The 18,096-nt window shown below is 58.2% G+C and overlaps 1 protein-coding gene across 5 annotated transcripts in view; it reads left to right on the top strand.

Moving 5' to 3' along the window:
• Window positions 1-18,096, top strand: part of NBEAL2 (neurobeachin like 2) — a 28,398-nt gene that overhangs the window by 6,404 nt on the left and 3,898 nt on the right. For 3 of the 5 annotated variants that reach the window (XM_059837891.1, XM_059837899.1, XM_059837910.1), the window contains exons 5-41: window positions 1,438-1,730; window positions 1,801-1,883; window positions 3,720-3,805; window positions 4,637-4,904; window positions 4,997-5,103; window positions 5,774-5,851; window positions 5,939-6,022; window positions 6,133-6,231; window positions 7,016-7,587; window positions 7,677-7,809; window positions 7,882-8,001; window positions 8,084-8,414; window positions 8,506-8,588; window positions 8,699-8,791; window positions 9,088-9,259; window positions 9,671-9,804; window positions 9,886-10,045; window positions 10,119-10,221; window positions 10,608-10,752; window positions 10,873-11,031; window positions 11,116-11,275; window positions 11,432-11,517; window positions 11,766-12,416; window positions 12,489-12,667; window positions 12,745-12,904; window positions 13,600-13,737; window positions 14,147-14,452; window positions 14,545-14,694; window positions 15,363-15,520; window positions 15,601-15,725; window positions 15,899-16,019; window positions 16,104-16,261; window positions 16,377-16,708; window positions 17,329-17,424; window positions 17,502-17,626; window positions 17,709-17,849; window positions 17,930-18,060. In XM_059837891.1, coding sequence (XP_059693874.1) covers window positions 1,438-1,730; window positions 1,801-1,883; window positions 3,720-3,805; window positions 4,637-4,904; window positions 4,997-5,103; window positions 5,774-5,851; window positions 5,939-6,022; window positions 6,133-6,231; window positions 7,016-7,587; window positions 7,677-7,809; window positions 7,882-8,001; window positions 8,084-8,414; window positions 8,506-8,588; window positions 8,699-8,791; window positions 9,088-9,259; window positions 9,671-9,804; window positions 9,886-10,045; window positions 10,119-10,221; window positions 10,608-10,752; window positions 10,873-11,031; window positions 11,116-11,275; window positions 11,432-11,517; window positions 11,766-12,416; window positions 12,489-12,667; window positions 12,745-12,904; window positions 13,600-13,737; window positions 14,147-14,452; window positions 14,545-14,694; window positions 15,363-15,520; window positions 15,601-15,725; window positions 15,899-16,019; window positions 16,104-16,261; window positions 16,377-16,708; window positions 17,329-17,424; window positions 17,502-17,626; window positions 17,709-17,849; window positions 17,930-18,060 — 6,520 coding nt within the window. The remainder of the gene's footprint in view (window positions 1-1,437; window positions 1,731-1,800; window positions 1,884-3,719; window positions 3,806-4,636; window positions 4,905-4,996; window positions 5,104-5,773; window positions 5,852-5,938; window positions 6,023-6,132; window positions 6,232-7,015; window positions 7,588-7,676; window positions 7,810-7,881; window positions 8,002-8,083; window positions 8,415-8,505; window positions 8,589-8,698; window positions 8,792-9,087; window positions 9,260-9,670; window positions 9,805-9,885; window positions 10,046-10,118; window positions 10,222-10,607; window positions 10,753-10,872; window positions 11,032-11,115; window positions 11,276-11,431; window positions 11,518-11,765; window positions 12,417-12,488; window positions 12,668-12,744; window positions 12,905-13,599; window positions 13,738-14,146; window positions 14,453-14,544; window positions 14,695-15,362; window positions 15,521-15,600; window positions 15,726-15,898; window positions 16,020-16,103; window positions 16,262-16,376; window positions 16,709-17,328; window positions 17,425-17,501; window positions 17,627-17,708; window positions 17,850-17,929; window positions 18,061-18,096) is intronic. The other 2 variants (XM_059837928.1, XM_059837921.1) reach the window with 2 other exon arrangements.

Here is an 18,096-nt window from a genome sequence, read left to right as displayed (position 1 = left end):
GGAACGGGAGTGGGAACAGGAATGGGAGTGGGAACAGGAATGGGAGTGGGAACAGGAATGGGAGTGGGAATGGGAATGGGAGTGGGAATGGGAGAGTGGGAGCGGGAGTGGGAACGGGAGTGGGAGTGGGAACGGGAGCGGGAACGGAAGTGGGAATGGGAGCAGGAGCGGGAATGGGAACGGGAGTGGGAATGAGAACGGGAATGGGCATAGGAATGGGAGCAGGAGCAGGAGCGAGAGTGGGAGTGGGAATGGGAACGGGAGTGGGAGTGGGAATGGGAATGGGAGAGGGAGTGGGAGTGGGAATGGGAATGGGTTAGGGAACAGGAATGGGAATGAAAGCGGGAATGGGAGCAGGAACAGGACCAGGAGTGGGAATGGGAACGGGAGCGAGAGTGGGAACGGGAATGGGAGTTGGAACGGGAGTGGGAATAGAAACAGGAAGGGGAATGGGAATGGGAGCGGGAACAGGAATGGGAACGGTCACAGGAATGGAAATGGGAAAGGGAATGGGAACAGTCATGGTAACGGGAGTGGGAATGGGAACAGGCACAGTCATGGGAATGGGAGTGGGAATGGGGATGGGCACAGGAGTGGGAATGGGAGTGGGAAATCGAAATCGGAATGGGGACAGGAATGAGCACAGGAACAGGAAAAATCATGGGAATGGAAATGGGACTGGGAATGGGAATGGGTGTGTGTGATTGGCTGGGGAGGGGCTCAGTGCTGATTGGTCACTGAGTCTATACGTTATGTGAGTCTGGGCTCTGATTGGTCAGGAGCTCTACAGGTTGTGCCGTGCTGGGATTTGATTGGTCAGTGAGTCCACAGGCTGTGTGACTGAGTTCTGATTGGGCAGTGTCTCTCTAGGTTGTGTGATTCTGGATGCTGATTGGTCAGGGAATCCAATAAGTTGTGCTGCTCTGGGATCTGATTGGTCAGCAAGACCATGGGTTGTGTGATTCTGGAAGCTGATTGGTTGAGAGCTCTACATGATGTTCTGCTCTGGGATTTGATTGGTCAGCAGGTCTCTAGGTTGTGTGATTCTGGATACTGATTGGTCCATGAGTCCACAGTTTGTGTGACTCTTAATGTTGATTGGTTGAGAGCTGTACAGGTTGTGTTGCTCTGTAATTTGATTGGTTCATGAGTCCACAGCTTGTGCTACTCTGGTGCTGATTGGCCAAGAGCTTTGCAATGCCAGATGCTGATTGGCCAATGCAGCTCTGGGTTCTGATTGGTCAGCAGCCCTACAGGTTGTGTGACCCTAGCTGCTGATTGGTCAGTGCATCCCAGCTTGTGCTGCTCTGGGCTCTGATTGGTTGATTGATTGATTGATTGCTTATTCCATTCTCCCCACAAAGCGGAGGTTTTCCCCCAAAAAATGAATCCCATTTCTGAAGTGTGTCAGGGATTAAAGCTCGGCTTTCCCGGCAGCTGCGGAGCTTCCCGGGGGACAAGCGGAGCCGGGCACAGCTGGAAAATGGGGCACAGCTGGAGAAGGGGACACAGCCAGAAAACGGGACACAGCTGGGGAGCCGGGAGAATGGGGCACAGCTGGAGAAGGGAACACAGCTGGAGAATGGGGCACAGCTGGAGAAGGGAACACAGCCAGAAAACGGGGCACAGCTGGAGAGCCGGGCACAGCTGGAAAACGGGATGCTCCACGCCCTGCACCTCTGCGAGTGCTTCCTGGACCCCTACCAGACCTGGCGGCGGCAGCTGAGCGGGTGAGGGACCCCCCCTGCCCCCCGAAGTCCCTCCCGCGTCCTGGATCCCCCCTCACCCCTCTCTTTCCAGGGAATCCATCAGTGCCAAGGAGAAGAGCAAATACAAGTTCGCTCCCGCCCCGCTGCCCCCCGAGTTCGGTGCCTTTTTCCAAGGTAAAATTGGGATTTGGGAATGGGGGGGCTGGTGTGGGATCCCTAAGTGGGGAGAGTGTCCAGGGATGGGGAGGGTGCTGGGGCAGGGGTGGGATCAGGGAATATTTATAGGATCTGTGGAGGGATGTTGTATTCAGGGGTAGGCATTGATCCAAGGATCTTAAAGGATCCCACACCTGCTCCAGGTTATCTGTGCTTATCCCACAGATATGGGATCCCACACCTGCTCCAGGTTATCTGTGCTTATCCCACAGATACGGGATCCCACACCTGCTCCAGATTATCCTGTATTATCCCACAGATATGGGATCCCACACCTGCTCCAGGTTATCTGTGCTTATCCCACAGATATGGGATCCCACACCTGCTCCAGGTTATCCTGTATTATCCCACAGATATGGGATCCCACACCTGCTCCAGGTTATCTGTGCTTATCCCACAGATATGGGATCCCACACCTGCTCCAGGTTATCCTGTGCTTATCCCACAGATATGGGATCCCACACCTGCTCCAGGTTATCCTGTATTATCCCACAGATATGGGATCCCACACCTGCTCCAGGTTATCTGTGCTTATCCCACAGAGATGGGATCCCACACCTGCTCCAGGTTATCCCCTATTATCCCACAGATATGGGATCCCACACCTGCTCCAGGTTATCCTGTGCTTATCCCACAGATATGGGATCCCACACCTGCTCCAGGTTATCCCCTATTATCCCACAGATATGGGATCCCACACCTGCTCCAGGTTATCCCCTATTATCCCACAGATATGGGATCCCACACCTGCTCCAGGTTATCCTGTATTATCCCACAGATATGGGATCCCACACCTGCTCCAGGTTATCCCCTATTATCCCACAGATATGGGATCCCACACCTGCTCCAGATTATCTGTGCTTATCCCACAGATATGGGATCCCACACCTGCTCCAGGTTATCCCCTATTATCCCACAGATATGGGATCCCACACCTGCTCCAGATTATCTGTGCTTATCCCACAGAGATGGGATCCCACACCTGCTCCAGGTTATCCCCTATTATCCCACAGATATGGGATCCCACACCTGCTCCAGGTTATCCTGTATTATCCCACAGATATGGGATCCCACACCTGCTCCAGGTTATCTGTGCTTATCCCACAGATATGGGATCCCACACCTGCTCCAGGTTATCCTGTATTATCCCACAGATATGGGATCCCACACCTGCTCCAGGTTATCTGTGCTTATCCCACAGATATGGGATCCCACACCTGCTCCAGGTTATCCTGTGCCTATCTCAGGATTGTTGTAGGATTCCAAGGGAAAGGATGCTGTTCTAGGTTATCCTGCGCCTGCCCCAGAAATTTAGGATCCTGTACCTGCCTCTGTGTCCTGGGAAGAGGAACAGGATCCCAGAGCAGGAATTAAGCCCAGCACCACCTGCAGAACCCACAAACATCAGCACAAAGGGGATTTTCATCAGGGAAGCCCCAAAAATCCCCTTTTAGAGGCAGCACCGTTGCAAAAATCCCCCAGAACTCCGCCCCATAAACCCCAGCTGAACCTGAGTTTGGCAGAAATCCCCTTTTTTGGGGCCAAAACCCCATTCCTGGCACAACCAGAGCTGGAAAACCTGGAGCATCCTCATCCTCTCTGTCAGCAGCGGGGCCCAGCACCCCCATGGGGTGGATTGGGGTAGGAAAGGGATTTTTCCCTATTTTGGGGGGTGAAAAAAGGATTTATTTGCCTATTTTTATCTAGAAAAGGGCCTTTTTCTGTTTGGTTTTGGGTTTTTTTTGTTTTGCTGTTTGCTCCTGTGATGAAATCTTTCCCTCCTCATCCTCACAGAGAGTTTCCAAGGAGGGAAGCAGCTCCCAGAAACCATCCAGCTCCGGATTATCCATCTTTTTGGAGCCATCCTCTCCGGATCCAAGGTACCCTTGGGAGCTCCTAATTCCAGGGATAAACCCCAAAGTTTTCTTCATTCCAAGGCTGGAATTAAAGCAGCGAATTTTCCAACACTTTTAAAAATCCTGTTGAACATTCCAGCCTTAAATTCAGTGGGACCAGCTCAGAAACGTTAAATTAAGTAATTGAATTGAAGAATTCAATTAAAGTATTAAAATAAATAATAAAACAAAACAAAATAATAAAACAAGACAAAATAATTGAAAATTAAATAATACTTAAAATACTTATTAAATTGGGAATTAACGAATGAAATAGAACAAATAAAATAATAAAATAAAACTAAATAATTAAATAAAATAATGAAATTAATTAAATAAAAGAAATAATAAAATAAAGCAAAATATGTAAATAATTAAGTTAAATAATTAAATTATTAAATAATTAAATTATTGAATTAAGTTATTTTATAAATTATTAAATAGTTACATATAATAATTAAATTACTGGATTAAATTATTTTCTTGGACTATTACATTAAATCATTAAAATTAATCAAATAATTAAGTTATGGGAAGCTTTTAAGCTGAAGCTGCTGCTTCACCTCCAGCTCACCTCCGGGCTGGAAGCTGGAAAATCCTTGGATTAATAATTTGGGCCCGAAATCAGTTTTAACTTCCTCAGCGATCAAAAATCAATTGAATCAATGACTCCAGAATTGGCTTTAAGGCAGTTCACACCCCCGGGGTAAAATCTGCAGGATTGGAGGTCCCGGGGTCGATAAGTAACGGGATCAGTGATAAATAAGGGGATCAGTCCTGGTGGGTGCCAGAATTCCCACTGTGCCCACCCCGCAGCCCAACGCGCTCCAGGCCATCACGCCCGCGGCGCTGGAGGTGCTGCTGGGGGTCCTGCAGCGGGCTGGCAGCGGGGCCCCTGCGTCCCCCGCGCTGCTGGAGGCGACCCTGCGCGCCGTGGTGGCCGCGGTGCACGTCCTGCACGGCTCCAGCCCCGGCGCCGGCCCCGTGTCCCTGCGGAGCCTCCTGGACGGATTCTTCAGGGTGCTCAACTCCCAGCTGCCCCAGGCGGCCGGCGGCCTCATCGCCCTGCGGGTGCTCATGTTGGGTAGGTTGGGAGCAGCGTGGGGTTTGGGAATGTGGGGCGGGGTGGGATGGGGCTGAGCCAGACTGGCTGTCTCTCCGTCTGTCTGTCTGTAGATGCCATCCCGGCCATGCTGAGCTGCCAGGACCGGCCGGTGCTCCAGGCCGTGTTCCTCAGCAACAACTGCTTCGAGCACATCATCCGCCTGCTCCAGAACAGCAAGGTATGGGGGGGCACCTCAGTGTCCTCGTCCCCATCCCCTGTTCCTCATCCTCCATTCTCATCCCTGTCCTCATCTCCATCCTCATCTCCATCCTCCATCCTCATCCCTGTCCTCATCTCCATCCTCATCACCTTCCTGATGCTAAACAAATCTTAGATAGGGTGACACCAAGTTTGGACACATTCATCTCCATCCTCACCCTTTCCTTCCTTCCTTTCCTTCCTTTCCTTCCTTTCCTTCCTTTCCTTCCTTTCCTTCCTTTCCTTCCTTTCCTTCCTTTCCTTCCTTTCCTTCCTTTCCTTCCTTTCCTTCCTTTCCTTCCTTCCTTCCGCCACGTCCTTCCTTCCTTCCTTTCCTTCCTTCCGCCACTTCCTTCCTTCCTTCCGCCACTTCCTTCCTTCCTTCCGCCACTTCCTTCCGCCACTTCCTTCCTCCCTTCCCTTCCCTCCCTCCCTCCCTTCCTTCCTCCCTCCCTTCCTCCCTTCCTCCCTTCCTCACCATTTCCACTTTAAATGACCCTGGGACAGGCATTTTGTCTGGTGACACCAAGGTTGGGCACCTCCATCTCCATCCTCCCCCTTCCTGGCTCTGTGTGTTCCTGGGACTCATCCATGGGGTGGGGACCCTCCAGAGCCCCTCCCAGTGTCCCATGCCCACCCGTGTCCCACAGCTCTACCTCGGCAGCTCGCGGGAGCCGGGTGAAGCCCGGGACGAGGTTCCCACGCGGAATGGGGATGGACTCCAGCAGGTACCCCACACCCAGCCACCCCCCCTGGCGGGCTGTGTCCCCTCGTTCCCGTGTGCCAGCAGCTCCCCCGTTCCCGTGTCCCCGTAGGTCAGTGCCAGCAGCTCCGACGCCATCGCTGTCCACGCCCTCGGGGTGCTCACGGCCATCATGAGCAACTCGCCCTCGGCCAAGGTGGGCAGGGGACCTCCCCTGAGGAGGACACCCCAAAACCAGAGGGATTTGGGGATTTTCACCCGGGCTGAGGTGGCTCAGCTGGGATTGCACTGTCCCTGCACTTCCAGGAGGTGTTCAAGGAGCGCATTGGCTACGCCCACCTCTACGAGGTGCTGAGGAGCCAGGGCCAGCCCACCCAGCGTCTGCTCCAGGAGCTCCTCAACATGGTGAGCATTCCCACCTTTCCTGACTCTCGGCACTGGGGGGTTCCCGTGGATCTCAGCCCCCCATTCTGAGCCCCCCCATCCTCTCCACTCTGCTGGTTTCTCAGCAGCTTCCTCCCAACGGGTCCTGGGTCCATCTTTCACTCGGAGTTGTGCTTGGGTTTGGGAGTTTTGAGCCCTTTTGGATGTGGAACTGCTCACTCTGGTACTGCTGGACACAGGAGGGTCTCCAAGGTGCTTCATGCATGAGGGTCTCTGAGATCCTTGATTCGTGCAGGCCTCCAAGACACTTCATGCACAGAGATTCTTAATGCTCCAAGATTCTGGAGGCACAAGAATCTTCAGAATGCTTGGTGCATGAGGGCCTCCAGGGTCCTTGATACATAGAGGTCTCCAAGATTCTTGATGCTTGGGGTCCCCCAAAATTCTGAGTCTCCAAAACTATTAGTGCATGGGAGTCTCCAAGACCCTTAATCCATGAGGATCTCCAAGATCCTTGATGCATGGAGCTACCTGAGATTCTTGATGCATGGAGTCTCCAGAATTCTTCATGCACAGAATCTCCAAAAGGATTGATGCATAAAGGTCTCTGACATACTCGATGCATGATGGTCTCCAAGATCTTTAATCCATGAGACCCCTTGATGTCCGGGGTCTCCAAATTCTGGATGCATGGGAGTCTCCAAGATTCTGGATGCACAAGGGCCTACACAAGGTCTCGGCCCTGGATGGATCCATCCCTCTCCAAGCACTGGAGCTGCACCAACCCCCTCCTGTGTCCCTGCAGGCAGTGGAGGGTGACCACAGCTCCTTCCCAGTGCGTCCCATCCGCAACGAGCAGCCCCTGCTGATCCTGCTGGCCTGGCTGCCGGCGCTGGAATGCCGGGATCTCCAGGTGTTCCTGTCGGCGTGGCTGCGGCGGCTCTGCGAGGCCTCCCTGCCCAGCCGCCTCACCTGCGTCAAGGCAGGCATGGTGGGCTCCCTGCTGGGCGCCTTGGCCACCGAGCCAGCTCTTCCGAGCACCTGCTCCCAAAACCTGCTGGAGCTGCTGCGCTCCTTGGGCAGCCTCTCCATCCGGCCCGGGGAGCTGCGGCAGCTCCTGCGGCTGCTGCGGCGCGAGCGGGGCCGGGGGCCGCATCCCTACGTGGCTCCGGTCATCCGGGCGCTGTCCGGCATGGCCAGGGGCGAGGGGCCTCCCCGGGCACTGCAGAGCTTCGACCTGAGCCCCGGCATGGCCGGGATCATGGTGCCCACCATCCAGAAGTGGCCCGGCGGCGCCTTCGCCTTCCACGCCTGGCTGTGCCTGAGCGAGGAGGAGCCAGAGCCGCTGGCGAGGCCGAAGAGGAGGCAGCTCTACAGGTGATGCTCGCTGGAGGGGGTGAGGTGATGGTGGGGAGGGGCAGCAGCACCATCCCCACCGTGGTTTTCTCCATGGTTTTCTCCATCAGCTTCTTCACGGCGGGCGGGACCGGCTTCGAGGCGTTCTTCACCGCGGGCGGCGTGCTGGTGGTGGCCGTGTGCACCAAGAAGGACTACATGACAGTGGCACTGCCTGAATTTGCCTTCAACGACTCTGCTTGGGTGAGGATCATCCCCATCCCTGTCCCCATCAGGGACACCACAGTGCCCTGATGTCCCTCTCTGTCCCCCCAGCACTGCGTTGACATCGTCCACGTTGCCGGCCGCCGGCCCTTCGGCCAGAACATCGTCAGCATCTACGCCGACGGGCACCTGCGGAAAACGGCGCAGCTCCGCTTCCCCTCCCTCCACGAGGTGGGGGATCCTCCCAGCACCCACCCAGACCCTTCTGCATGGCCTCACTGGGGGGCTGAGTGTGATCCCTTCTCCCTCCCAGTCCTTCACCTCCTGCTGCATCGGCTCGGCGGGCCACCGGACCACCACGACGGCCGCCGCCGCTGTCAGCCACCCTCCGGCACCCCACGGGCCAGAGCTGGTCTTCACCCAACACCCTGTGCTGGGACGCTCCCAGTCCGTCCCTGCCACCCTCGGTCCCCACTCCTGGACCCCCACCCAGCTGCCCACGGAGGGGGTGGTGGCCACCACGGCAGCCGGAAGCCAGGACACGGAGTGGGGCAGCCCCACCTCGCTGGAGGGTCACTTGGGCTCCGTGGCCATCTTCTGTGAGGCTCTGCAGCAAGCCCAGGTCAAGGCTCTCTTCTGTGCAGGTGTGTGGGACATGGAGGATGTCCCTGGGGTGCTGGTGGGGACCAGGGTCTCCTCCACCGTGTCCCAGCTCACCCCAGCCCTCTCCCCCAGGACCAAATGTCACATCCCCATTCACACTGGAAGGGGACTTGGTGGAGCTCAGCGGTAAACTCTTGCTGTACTACACCCCCCAGGTGAGGAGAGCTGTCCCACCCCCCTGGGGACAGGGACAGCCCTGGTGGACCCTGTGCCAGCAGGGACATGTCCAGGAGCATGAGGATGCTCCCACGGTGTTCTTTTCCAGGCCTGCAGGAACAACATCTGCTTGGACCTCTCTCCCAGCCACAGCTTGGACGGGAGGCTGACAGGACACAAGGTGGTCAACTGGGACATCAAGGTAGGCTGGGCACAGGGTGACCTGTCCACCCCATGGCCTGGAGGCAGGGGGTCCCTCCTGGGGCACAGTCCCAGGGCAGGACCCCCAGAGGTCCCCTGGACCCTGCAGGGACTCTCCCTGTGGTATTGGTTCCACCGTGACCCATCTGTCCCGTGGGTCCTCATCATCCAGGGTGGACACCATGGGTGGTACAGGGGAACAGGTGACTTTTGGGGACCCCAGGTGCCATGGACCTCCTCCTCTTCCACTCTGCTGTCACCACCCAGCAAAGCCTCTCCCCTCCCTCCCTCTGCCAGGACGTGGTCAACTGCGTGGGTGGGATGGGGGTGCTCCTGCCCCTGCTCGAGCAAGTGGTGTCCAAGACAGAGGAGCCCGAGGATGAGCAGGAGACCAACGACCTGGTGGGGCCAGAGCTGACATCCTCCAGGAACACCCAGGGCATGCTCATCCCGCTGGGAAAGTCCTCAGGTGAGGAGTTCAGGGGATGTGAAGCAGAAGCTGTCCTGCTCGGGTGGCTGGAGGTGACCACGGAGGGGTTCCTGGACCTGGCAGGTGTCCACCACGGGCAGGAGAGGTCTTGCCTGAGGCTCCAGGAGTTATGGGGTAATGGAGGAACCACTTGGGATGTTGTTGTGACCCAGTTAATCACAAACAGTTCTGGGAAGCTGAGGGTGGCTCCAGGAACCTTTGGCATGGGTGGAACGTGCTTTCTCCTGACGTCCAGCTGCTCATTCCCAAGCTGAAAGCAGCAGAGACTTCCATCTCCTTAAATCTGGAGAAAACAGGAGAACAGGGTGAAAAGTTTGGAGAGAACCTGCGTGGGATCTCCAGGCAGGGGTTTGGGTGGGCCTGGGGCTCACAGCTCCTGGTGCCCTGCAGAGAGCAGGCTGGAGAGGAACAGCGTGGCCGCCTTCCTGCTGCTGGTGAAGAACTTCCTGCGGAACCACGCCGTGAACCAGGAGAGCCTGGTGCAGTGCCACGGGCCGGCCATCATCGGAGCGCTGCTGCACAAGGTGGGGGAGGCTCCCAAAACCCCATCCCACGGTCCTGGCCGTTCCCAAGGGGCTGGAAGTGTCCCCTGTCACCCGTGGCAGGTCCCTGGCACGCTGCTGGACATGAGCACCCTGATGGCCTCGCAGATCCTCATGGAGCAGGTGGCTTCCGAGGGCAGCGGGTTCCTGCTGCACCTCCTCTACCAGCACCTCCTCTTTGACTTCCGCATCTGGAGCAACAGCGACTTCGCCGTGCGCTTAGGTGGGAGCAGGGATCACCTGGGAATGTCCATCCTGCCCAGGCCCCCTGGGATCCTGACACCTTCCCCCTGCAGGTCACATCCAGTACCTGGCCAGCGTGGTCAAGGACCACAAGCAGCGCATCCGCAAGAAGTACGGGGTGCAGTTCATCCTGGACTCCATCCGGACCTACTACGGGTCAGCTGCCACGCCAGGCGGGAATCCTGGAATGCTGATGGGGTGGGCTTGGGGATGGGCTTCACCCCTGGGAGCTGTGGTTTGGCTAAACATCATTTTTGTGGGTGTTATCTCTCCTTCCAAAGTGGGAGTGTTGTGGTGGGTGCAGGACCTTCCATGTCCCATCCCTGAGCCTGTGCCCAGCTCCAAAGCCACCCTCAGCAGCCACCAAGGGTGTGGTGGCTTCTGCAACAAGCAGACCCAAATGTGTGGGGTGGACATGTCCCAGGGGTAGAAGATCCCTGGAGCTCCTCAGGCTTTGTGTTGGGATTTGGGATGATGCTGGCAGTGTGTGGTGGGTGACAAGGGACAGATCCCCACGCGTGTCTGTTGATCAACACCTCCAGGGAGAAGACCGCGGCCACCGACGACATCAGGACGGTGCAAACGTCCCTTTTCAGCCTGGTGAAGGATTTCTTCTGCAGGAGCTTCTCTGGGGAGGAGATGCAGAGCTTGCTGAACTACCTGGCAGGGGCACAGGATGAGCAGCAGGTGTGTCTCGGCCATGCTGTGGTCCCCAAACCCCTCAGTGAATCATGGGCTGGGGAAAAGCCAGTGGGATCCCAGTGGGACACTTGGAGGGCAGTGGACAACCATCCCGGTGTCCTGCAGGTTTGTGGGGCGCTGGAGGTGATCCACAGCCTGCTGAAGGGCTCCCCAGCCCAGGAGCAGCTCTTCACCTTCCTCTTCGAGCCGGGCCATGTGGAGCTGCTCTTCTCCCTGCTGGTGCAGAAGAGGTTCTCGGATGAAGTGAGGGAAAGGGTCTTCAAGGTAGGACAGGTCCCCAGTGCCCGCCTCCCACTGCCCCCAGCAGGGGTGTCACAGCCAGGTGGCCTCCTCTCGCTGTCCCACCAGGTCCTCTACAAGATGCTGAAGTACGAGAAGGTCCCCGAGCGCAGCAAGAGCCGCCTGAAGCTGAAGGACATCGGCTACCACGGGCTCATCTCCTACCTCAGCGACATTCCCGGCTCCATGCTGCTCTTCCGCTGCCTCTCGGAGCAGGTCCTGGGAGCAGGTACTGTGTGCCAAGGAAACCAGGCCACCATCCCAGCCATGTGCCATGGGATCATCACTGGTGGCTTCCCACGAGGCTCAGCTGGGCTGGGTCTTTGGTGGCTTTTGGGGACAGCAAGAAGTGTCCCACCACTGTGCTGACTCTCCTTGTCCACAGACCCTCCCAACTACAAGGACCTGGTGGCCGTGGTGTACCTGTCCCACCGGGCCGAGCTGAGCATCCGACTCGACATCTGCCGCAAGGTGAGCGGGGCTGGGACACAGCGGGAGGTGACAGAGGTGTCACCCCAGGGCTGAGCTCCTTGGACACTCATCTGTGCCCAAAAAGGGTGGCCGTGGGGATGGTGGTGAAACCAATCTGCCAGCATAGAAATGGTGCAGCTCCAGCACCCCATGATGGTTTTGGAGGATCTGGGGTGCTCCTGTTCCTGGGAGAGGAAGAGCAGCATCCAGTGTCCTTCATTTTCCATCTCCTTTTCCTTCTCCTGCAGCTCTTCCACCTGATCTATGCGCAGCAGGACCTGGTGAAGCAGCTGGCCAGGCTGGCTGGCTGGCAGGACACGCTCACCAAGCTCTACGTGAAGGAGTCCTACGAGTGCCGCCAGCACAGCCTGAGCCCCGCGGGCTGCCCGGAGCTGCTGCGCCTCTCCGAGCCCTGCGGGGTGAGCCCGCCGCCCGCCGAGCTCCAGGAGCTCGATGTCTTCCTCCCGCTGGGATACGAGGCCTCGGACCAGGAGCTCTCCGAGGGCTTCTCCGACCTCTCCATCTCCCCGAGCGGCCGCACCAAGTCCTTCCACTCCTACAACTTCAAGTCCTTCGACTCCTCAGACCGGGCCAGCCGCTCGTCCTCCAACCCCGGGGACGGACCCCCCTTCGACGGCGTCTACCACCCGCTGTCCCCCTTCTCCACCTCGCCCTTCGACCTGGGGCTGGACCTGGCCAGCACCAGCTCCATGGCCACGGCCGAGAGCGGCACCCAGACCCCGGCCAGCGGCCCCGGCACCCCCTCACCCCTGGAGAGCTTCAAGCCCTTCCCGGGAATGCGAGCGCGCAAGAGCTCCAGCCTGTCCAACGTCCTGGATGAGAGCAGCTACCAGGACGTGCTGCCCAGCGACAACGTTTCCAACACCAGCAACCCCCAGGTGAGCCCCAAACCTTCTTCCCCACCATCCTGGGGCGCTGCGGGCGCCTCTCACCTTGCTCTCCGCCGGCAGCAAACCCCCGAGGAGGAGCTGTGCAACCTCCTGACCAACATCATCTTCTCGGTGACGTGGCGCGGGGTGGAGGGCTGGGACGAGGCGGCCTGGAGGGAGCGGGGCCAGGTCTTCTCCGTGCTCACCAAGCTGGGCACAGCCTGCGAGCTGGTGCGGCCCCCGGACGAGATCAAGCGCAGGTGAGGCCCGCCCGCATCCCGGGGTGGATCCCGAGGGAAGGGCACCCTCTGGAGCTGCTGCTGCTGCTGTCCCACAGCCTGCTGGAGATGATGCTGGAGTCGGCGCTGACCGACCTGAAGGAGTCGGGCCCGGCCGCGCTGCCCGGGCTCACCCACAACGCCCTGAAGCTGCTGCGGCTGCTCCAGGATTTCCTCTTCTCCGAGGGACACAACAACCAGGCCCTGTGGAGCGAGAAGGTGGGTGGGAGTGAGCAGGGATTCCTGATCCCAAACCACAGCTCTGCTAATCCCTAATGTCAATCCTGGCCCTAAAACCAGCCCCACCTGCAGAACTTGATCATAACCTCAGATTTATTCCGAAATTGAAATCAAAGCCTAATCCTAACCTTGGGAAATAATCTCAGCCTCAATCCTAGATTTAAATCAAAGCCTAATCCTAATTTTAGGAAATAACCTCCGTTTTATTTGTAATCTTAAATTGAACCCCAATCCTAATCCTTAAACCTTAATCCTAACCCCTAATTAAAAATTTAGCTGTTCCTCCTAAATCATGATCCTAAACCTTAACTCCACATCTTTATCATAAAGCCCAACCCTTAATCCTAATCTTAACCCTAATTCTTTCTGTAAACACCTAAACCCTAACTTTAACTCACAGCCTGTAATTTCACTGTACTTCCTACATCCTCATCCTAAACCTTACTGCTATTCCTTTGTCCTAAAGCTCAATCCTAACTCCGATCCTATACCCCTAAACCTGACCATAAATCCTGAGCCCCAGCCTCATGCCAAGCCCAGCCTAGATTGTCACGAGTCAGGTGCTATCCTAATCCTAAACCCAAACCCAAATCCGAGGAAGGCGGGGTGGTGGGGCCGGTGGCTTGGCAAGGGTGGGGTTCCTGCCCGGGCGGGGGCTCACGGTGTCCCCCCAGATCTACGAGGGGGTCAGCAGCCTGCTGGACAAGCTGGGCGTGTGGCACCACCTGGCCAACGGCACCTCGGACCTGAAGGAGATGGCGCAGACGGGGCTGCGGGTGCTGCTCGGGTACATCCTGCTGCAGGACCCCCAGGTGGGTCACCCCTCCCTGGGCACCGCTGTCTGGTACATTTGAACACCCTCTGAAGTCCATTTGCTACTCATTTTAAGTGGAGATTTAATGCAGTGACAGATTTGATCTAAACGTGGTTCTAATTACCTGCATAGTTTGCTGTAATAAATTGGGCTACCCTTCATCATATTACTTGGGAGGCACAGAACAAATGAATACAAACTGGCATAACATGTACTATATTTAAAGCCCTTTACTAACTCTTACATGTTAGTGAGAATGAATGAGGAAGTGGAACAAATCTTCCCCCAGGACAGCAATTTACCTCTAATTATGGCTTCAACTCTTAAGCCCTCCCTTCTTTTAAGAAATTTGCTTCTAGTGGAAAGAAGCAAATGGTGGCCCCGGCTGACGTCCCCTGTCCCCCCAGCTGCACTCGCTGGCCTACGTGAAGCTGCACAGCCTCCTGCAGACCACGTCGGCCCCACGCAGGGACGAGGCCTGTTACCTGCTGGGGAAGCTGGAGACGCCCCTGCGGCGCTCCCTGGACTCCAGGTCGGAGACCTTCTCCTGGCTGGTGCCCATCATCCGCACGCTGATGGATCAGTGCTACGAGACGCTGCAGCTGCAGCAGTTCCTGCCCTCGCTGCCCCCCACCAACGGCAGCCCCACCTTCTACGAGGATTTCCAGCTCTTCTGCACCACCCCGGAGTGGAGGGGCTTCATCGAGAAGCACGTGGGTGCCGTGGGGCGGGGTGGTTGTTGTGGGGTTGCCTGGGTGAGGGGTGGTGGGTGCCAAGCCCTGGGAATGCCTCTCTGCTCGTGCAGGTGCAGCCCACCATGGCCCAGTTTGAGATGGACACGTTTGCCAGGAGCCACGACCTGATGTCCAATTTCTGGAACGCCTGTTACGATGCCATGATGAGCAGCTCCCAGCGCAGGGAGCAGGAGAAGGCGGCCAGCCGCAAGTTGTTCCAGGTACTGCCTGCTCCTTGTCCCCGGGATGTCACCCTGGGGCGTGCTCTTTGTCCTGGGGGCACTCTCCTCACCACTGGGGTGTCACTCTGGGTGCTCCGCATCCTGGGGTTATGTTCCTCACCCCCAGGATGTTATCCAGGGATGTGCTCCTCACTCTGGAGACCTGCTTCTTGCCCCAGGGATGTCATCCAGGGAATAAGCTCCTTATCCTGGGGGCAGGCTCCTCACCCACTCTGGGTTCTCCTCTGCCTGGGGACAGGCTCCTCACCCACTCTGGGTTGTCCTCTGCCTGGGGACAGGCTCCTCACCCCAAGGGTGTCATCCAGGGGATGTGCTCCTCACTCTGGGGATGTGATTCTAGGAATGTGCTCCTCTCCCTGGGGTGTTAATCCTGGGGTTGTGCTCTTCACCCCAGGGATGCCGATCTGGGGACATTTGCCTTCAGGAAGTGCTCCTCCTCCTGGAGACATTGCCCTGGGGAAGTGCTCCTCATTCCAGGCACATTATCCCTGGGATGTGCTCCTCATCCTGGGGATATCATCCCAGGGATGCACTCCTCATCCCAACCACATCATCCTGGCAATGTTCTCCTTACTCTGAGGGCGTCACCCTATGGATGTCCCCAGTCCCCAGCCTGTTGTCACCTCCCTCTGGTGCCCCCCCGGCAGGAGCTGGTGCTGGAGCCGGCGGCGAAGCGCTGCAAGGCGGAGAACGCGCGGCACGCCAACGTCCTCAAGCAGGCCAACAACCACCACAGCACCGTGCTCAAGCAGTGGCGCTCCCTGTGCCGCCTGCTCACCTCGCCCCGCTCCGCCTGGGCCGACCGGTGAGTCCCCGCCTCGTCCCCAGGGAGGGGTGGCACAGCCAGGGCGTCCCCAGGGTGCCTGACCCCCAGCTGTCCCCCAGGAACCCACCCGAGGTTCGCTGGAAGCTGTCAAGTGCCGAGACCTACTCCAGGATGAGGCTGAAGCTGGTGCCCAACCTCAATTTCGACCAACACTTGGAGGCCAGCGCCCTGCGGGACAATCTGGGTGAGGTGGTGGCACGGGGGCACCTGTGGGTCCTCCTGTGCCGTGGGCAAGGATGTCACCAGTGGGGCTGGGCTGGGAGATGACATGGACAGCGCTGAATTTGGGGGCCCTTCACAGGAGTTACTCCCAGCTCAGGGGGGTGGTGGGTCCTGCTGACCCCGTCCTCGTTTCAGGAGCTGACCACCTCCAGAACCCCGCCGAGTCCCTCCCGCTCGCCATGGCCAAGGAGGCCAAGGTGAGCGAGCTGGAGGATGACCAGCTGGCCGAGGAGGACCTCCCTGTCCTGGACAACCAGTGAGTGACCCCACCCCTGCCACAGCACGGGCAGACCGGGCTGGGGGTGTCACCAGAGTGTCCTCACCGCGCTGTGCTACGCAGGGCTGAGCCCAAGGAGCAGAACCAGCGGGAGAAGCTGGTGGTGTCGGAGGACTGCGAGCTCATCACAACGGTGGCCGTGGTCCCCGGGCGCCTGGAGGTGACAACCCAGCACGTTTATTTCTACGACGGCAGCAGCGAGAAGGAGGAGACGGAGGGAGGTAATGGCAGGCGCTCCTTGAGGGGTGTGAGGAACCCCCACCCAGCCCCATCCCTGCCTCAGGAATGGCAGGATGGTGACCCCTGGGGGGCTCTGCGTGCCCCCACCCTCGGCAGGGATCGGCTACGACTTCAAGCGCCCCTTGTCCCACCTGCGCGAGGTCCACCTGCGCCGCTACAACCTGCGCCGCTCCGCCCTCGAGCTCTTCTTCATCGACCAGGCCAACTACTTCCTCAACTTCAGAAAAAAGGTGGGGACCCCCTCATCCCCTCCCAGGTCCCTCCCAGGACCATGGCTCTGCCTGAGCTCCAGCAGCTCCATGTCCTTCTGTCCCCTCCAGGTGAGGAACAAGGTGTACTCCTGCATCCTTGGCCTGCGGCCCCCCAACCAGACCTACTTCGGCAGCCGGTCCCCCCAGGAGCTGCTCAAAGCCTCGGGGCTCACACAGGTACCGGCCCCACCACGCCCATCCACGTTCTGTGTGTCCCCTTCCCAGGTGGAAAAGGGAGGGTGACAACGTGGGGATACCCATGGGACCAGGGATGGACATGGACAGGGAATGAGGGATGGCTGTGGATCTGGGAGTGGCCATGGGACCAGGGATGGCCATGGCCATGAACATGGACTTGGACAGAGGAGAAGGATGGCTTTTGGGAGTGGACATGGGACTGGGGATGGCAATGGGGTGAGGACAGTCATGGGACAAAGGACAACCGTGAGACATGGGATGGTCTGAGAGCAGGGATGGCCATGGAACAGGGGATGGCTGTGGGATGGGGGTGGCCATTGGACCAGAGGTGGCTGTAGAACCAGGGATAGCCATGGAACAGGGGATGGCTGTGGGATGGGGGTGGCCATTGGACCAGAGGTGGCTGTAGAACCAGGGATGGCTGTGGGGTGGACATGGTCACAGTTCTGGGGACAGCTGTGGGACCAGTGATGGCCATAAGACTGGGGACATCTTTGGAACCAAGGATGGCCAAGGGACAGGCACTGCCATGTGATAAGGGGTGTCTGCCCTGTCTCCTCTGCCCCCAAGCCCATCTCCTCCCTCTCCCTTCTCTCCAGAAATGGGTCCTGCGGGAGATCTCCAACTTCGAGTACCTCATGCAGCTGAACACCATCGCGGGGCGCACCTACAACGACCTGTCCCAGTACCCCGTGGTGAGCCCCTGTGTCCCCCACTGCCCCCACACTGACCTGCTGCCCCATCACCTCACCCACCTCCCGCCCCCACCCAGTTCCCCTGGATCCTGCGGGATTATGTCTCGGAGACCCTGGACCTCACCAACCCGGCCGTGTTCCGGGACCTGTCCAAGCCCATCGGGGTGGCCAACGAGCGGCACGCCCGCGACGTCAAGGAGAAGTGAGTACCCCACAAACCAAGGGCAGTGGGTGCTGGGAGCACTGGCCAGCTCCTGGTGGACCCCATCCCACCTGGCCTGCAGGTACGAGAGCTTCGAGGACCCCACGGGCACGGTGGACAAGTTCCACTACGGCACTCACTACTCCAACGCCGCGGGGGTCATGCACTACCTGATCCGCACCGAGCCCTTCACCACGCTCCACATCCAGCTGCAGAGCGGCAGGTGGGCACCCGGCAGGTGGGTCCTGCGGAGGGGACATCGTGGGGACAGCCAGGCTGCAGCCAGGTGTCCTGTGCCTCCAGGTTTGACTGCTCAGACCGGCAGTTCCACTCGGTGCCGGCGGCGTGGCAAGCGCGCATGGAGAACCCGGTGGATGTCAAGGAGCTCATCCCGGAGTTCTTCTACTTCCCGGAGTTCCTAGAGAACCAGAACGGTAAGGGACACCATTGTCACCACCAGAGGAGCACAG

Source organism: Haemorhous mexicanus, chromosome 1, assembly GCF_027477595.1.
Source record: "Haemorhous mexicanus isolate bHaeMex1 chromosome 1, bHaeMex1.pri, whole genome shotgun sequence".
Lineage (NCBI taxonomy): Eukaryota > Metazoa > Chordata > Aves > Passeriformes > Fringillidae > Haemorhous > Haemorhous mexicanus.
The sequence above is the reverse complement of the archived record's forward strand: the minus strand, read 5'-3'. Positions and strand labels throughout refer to the sequence as shown.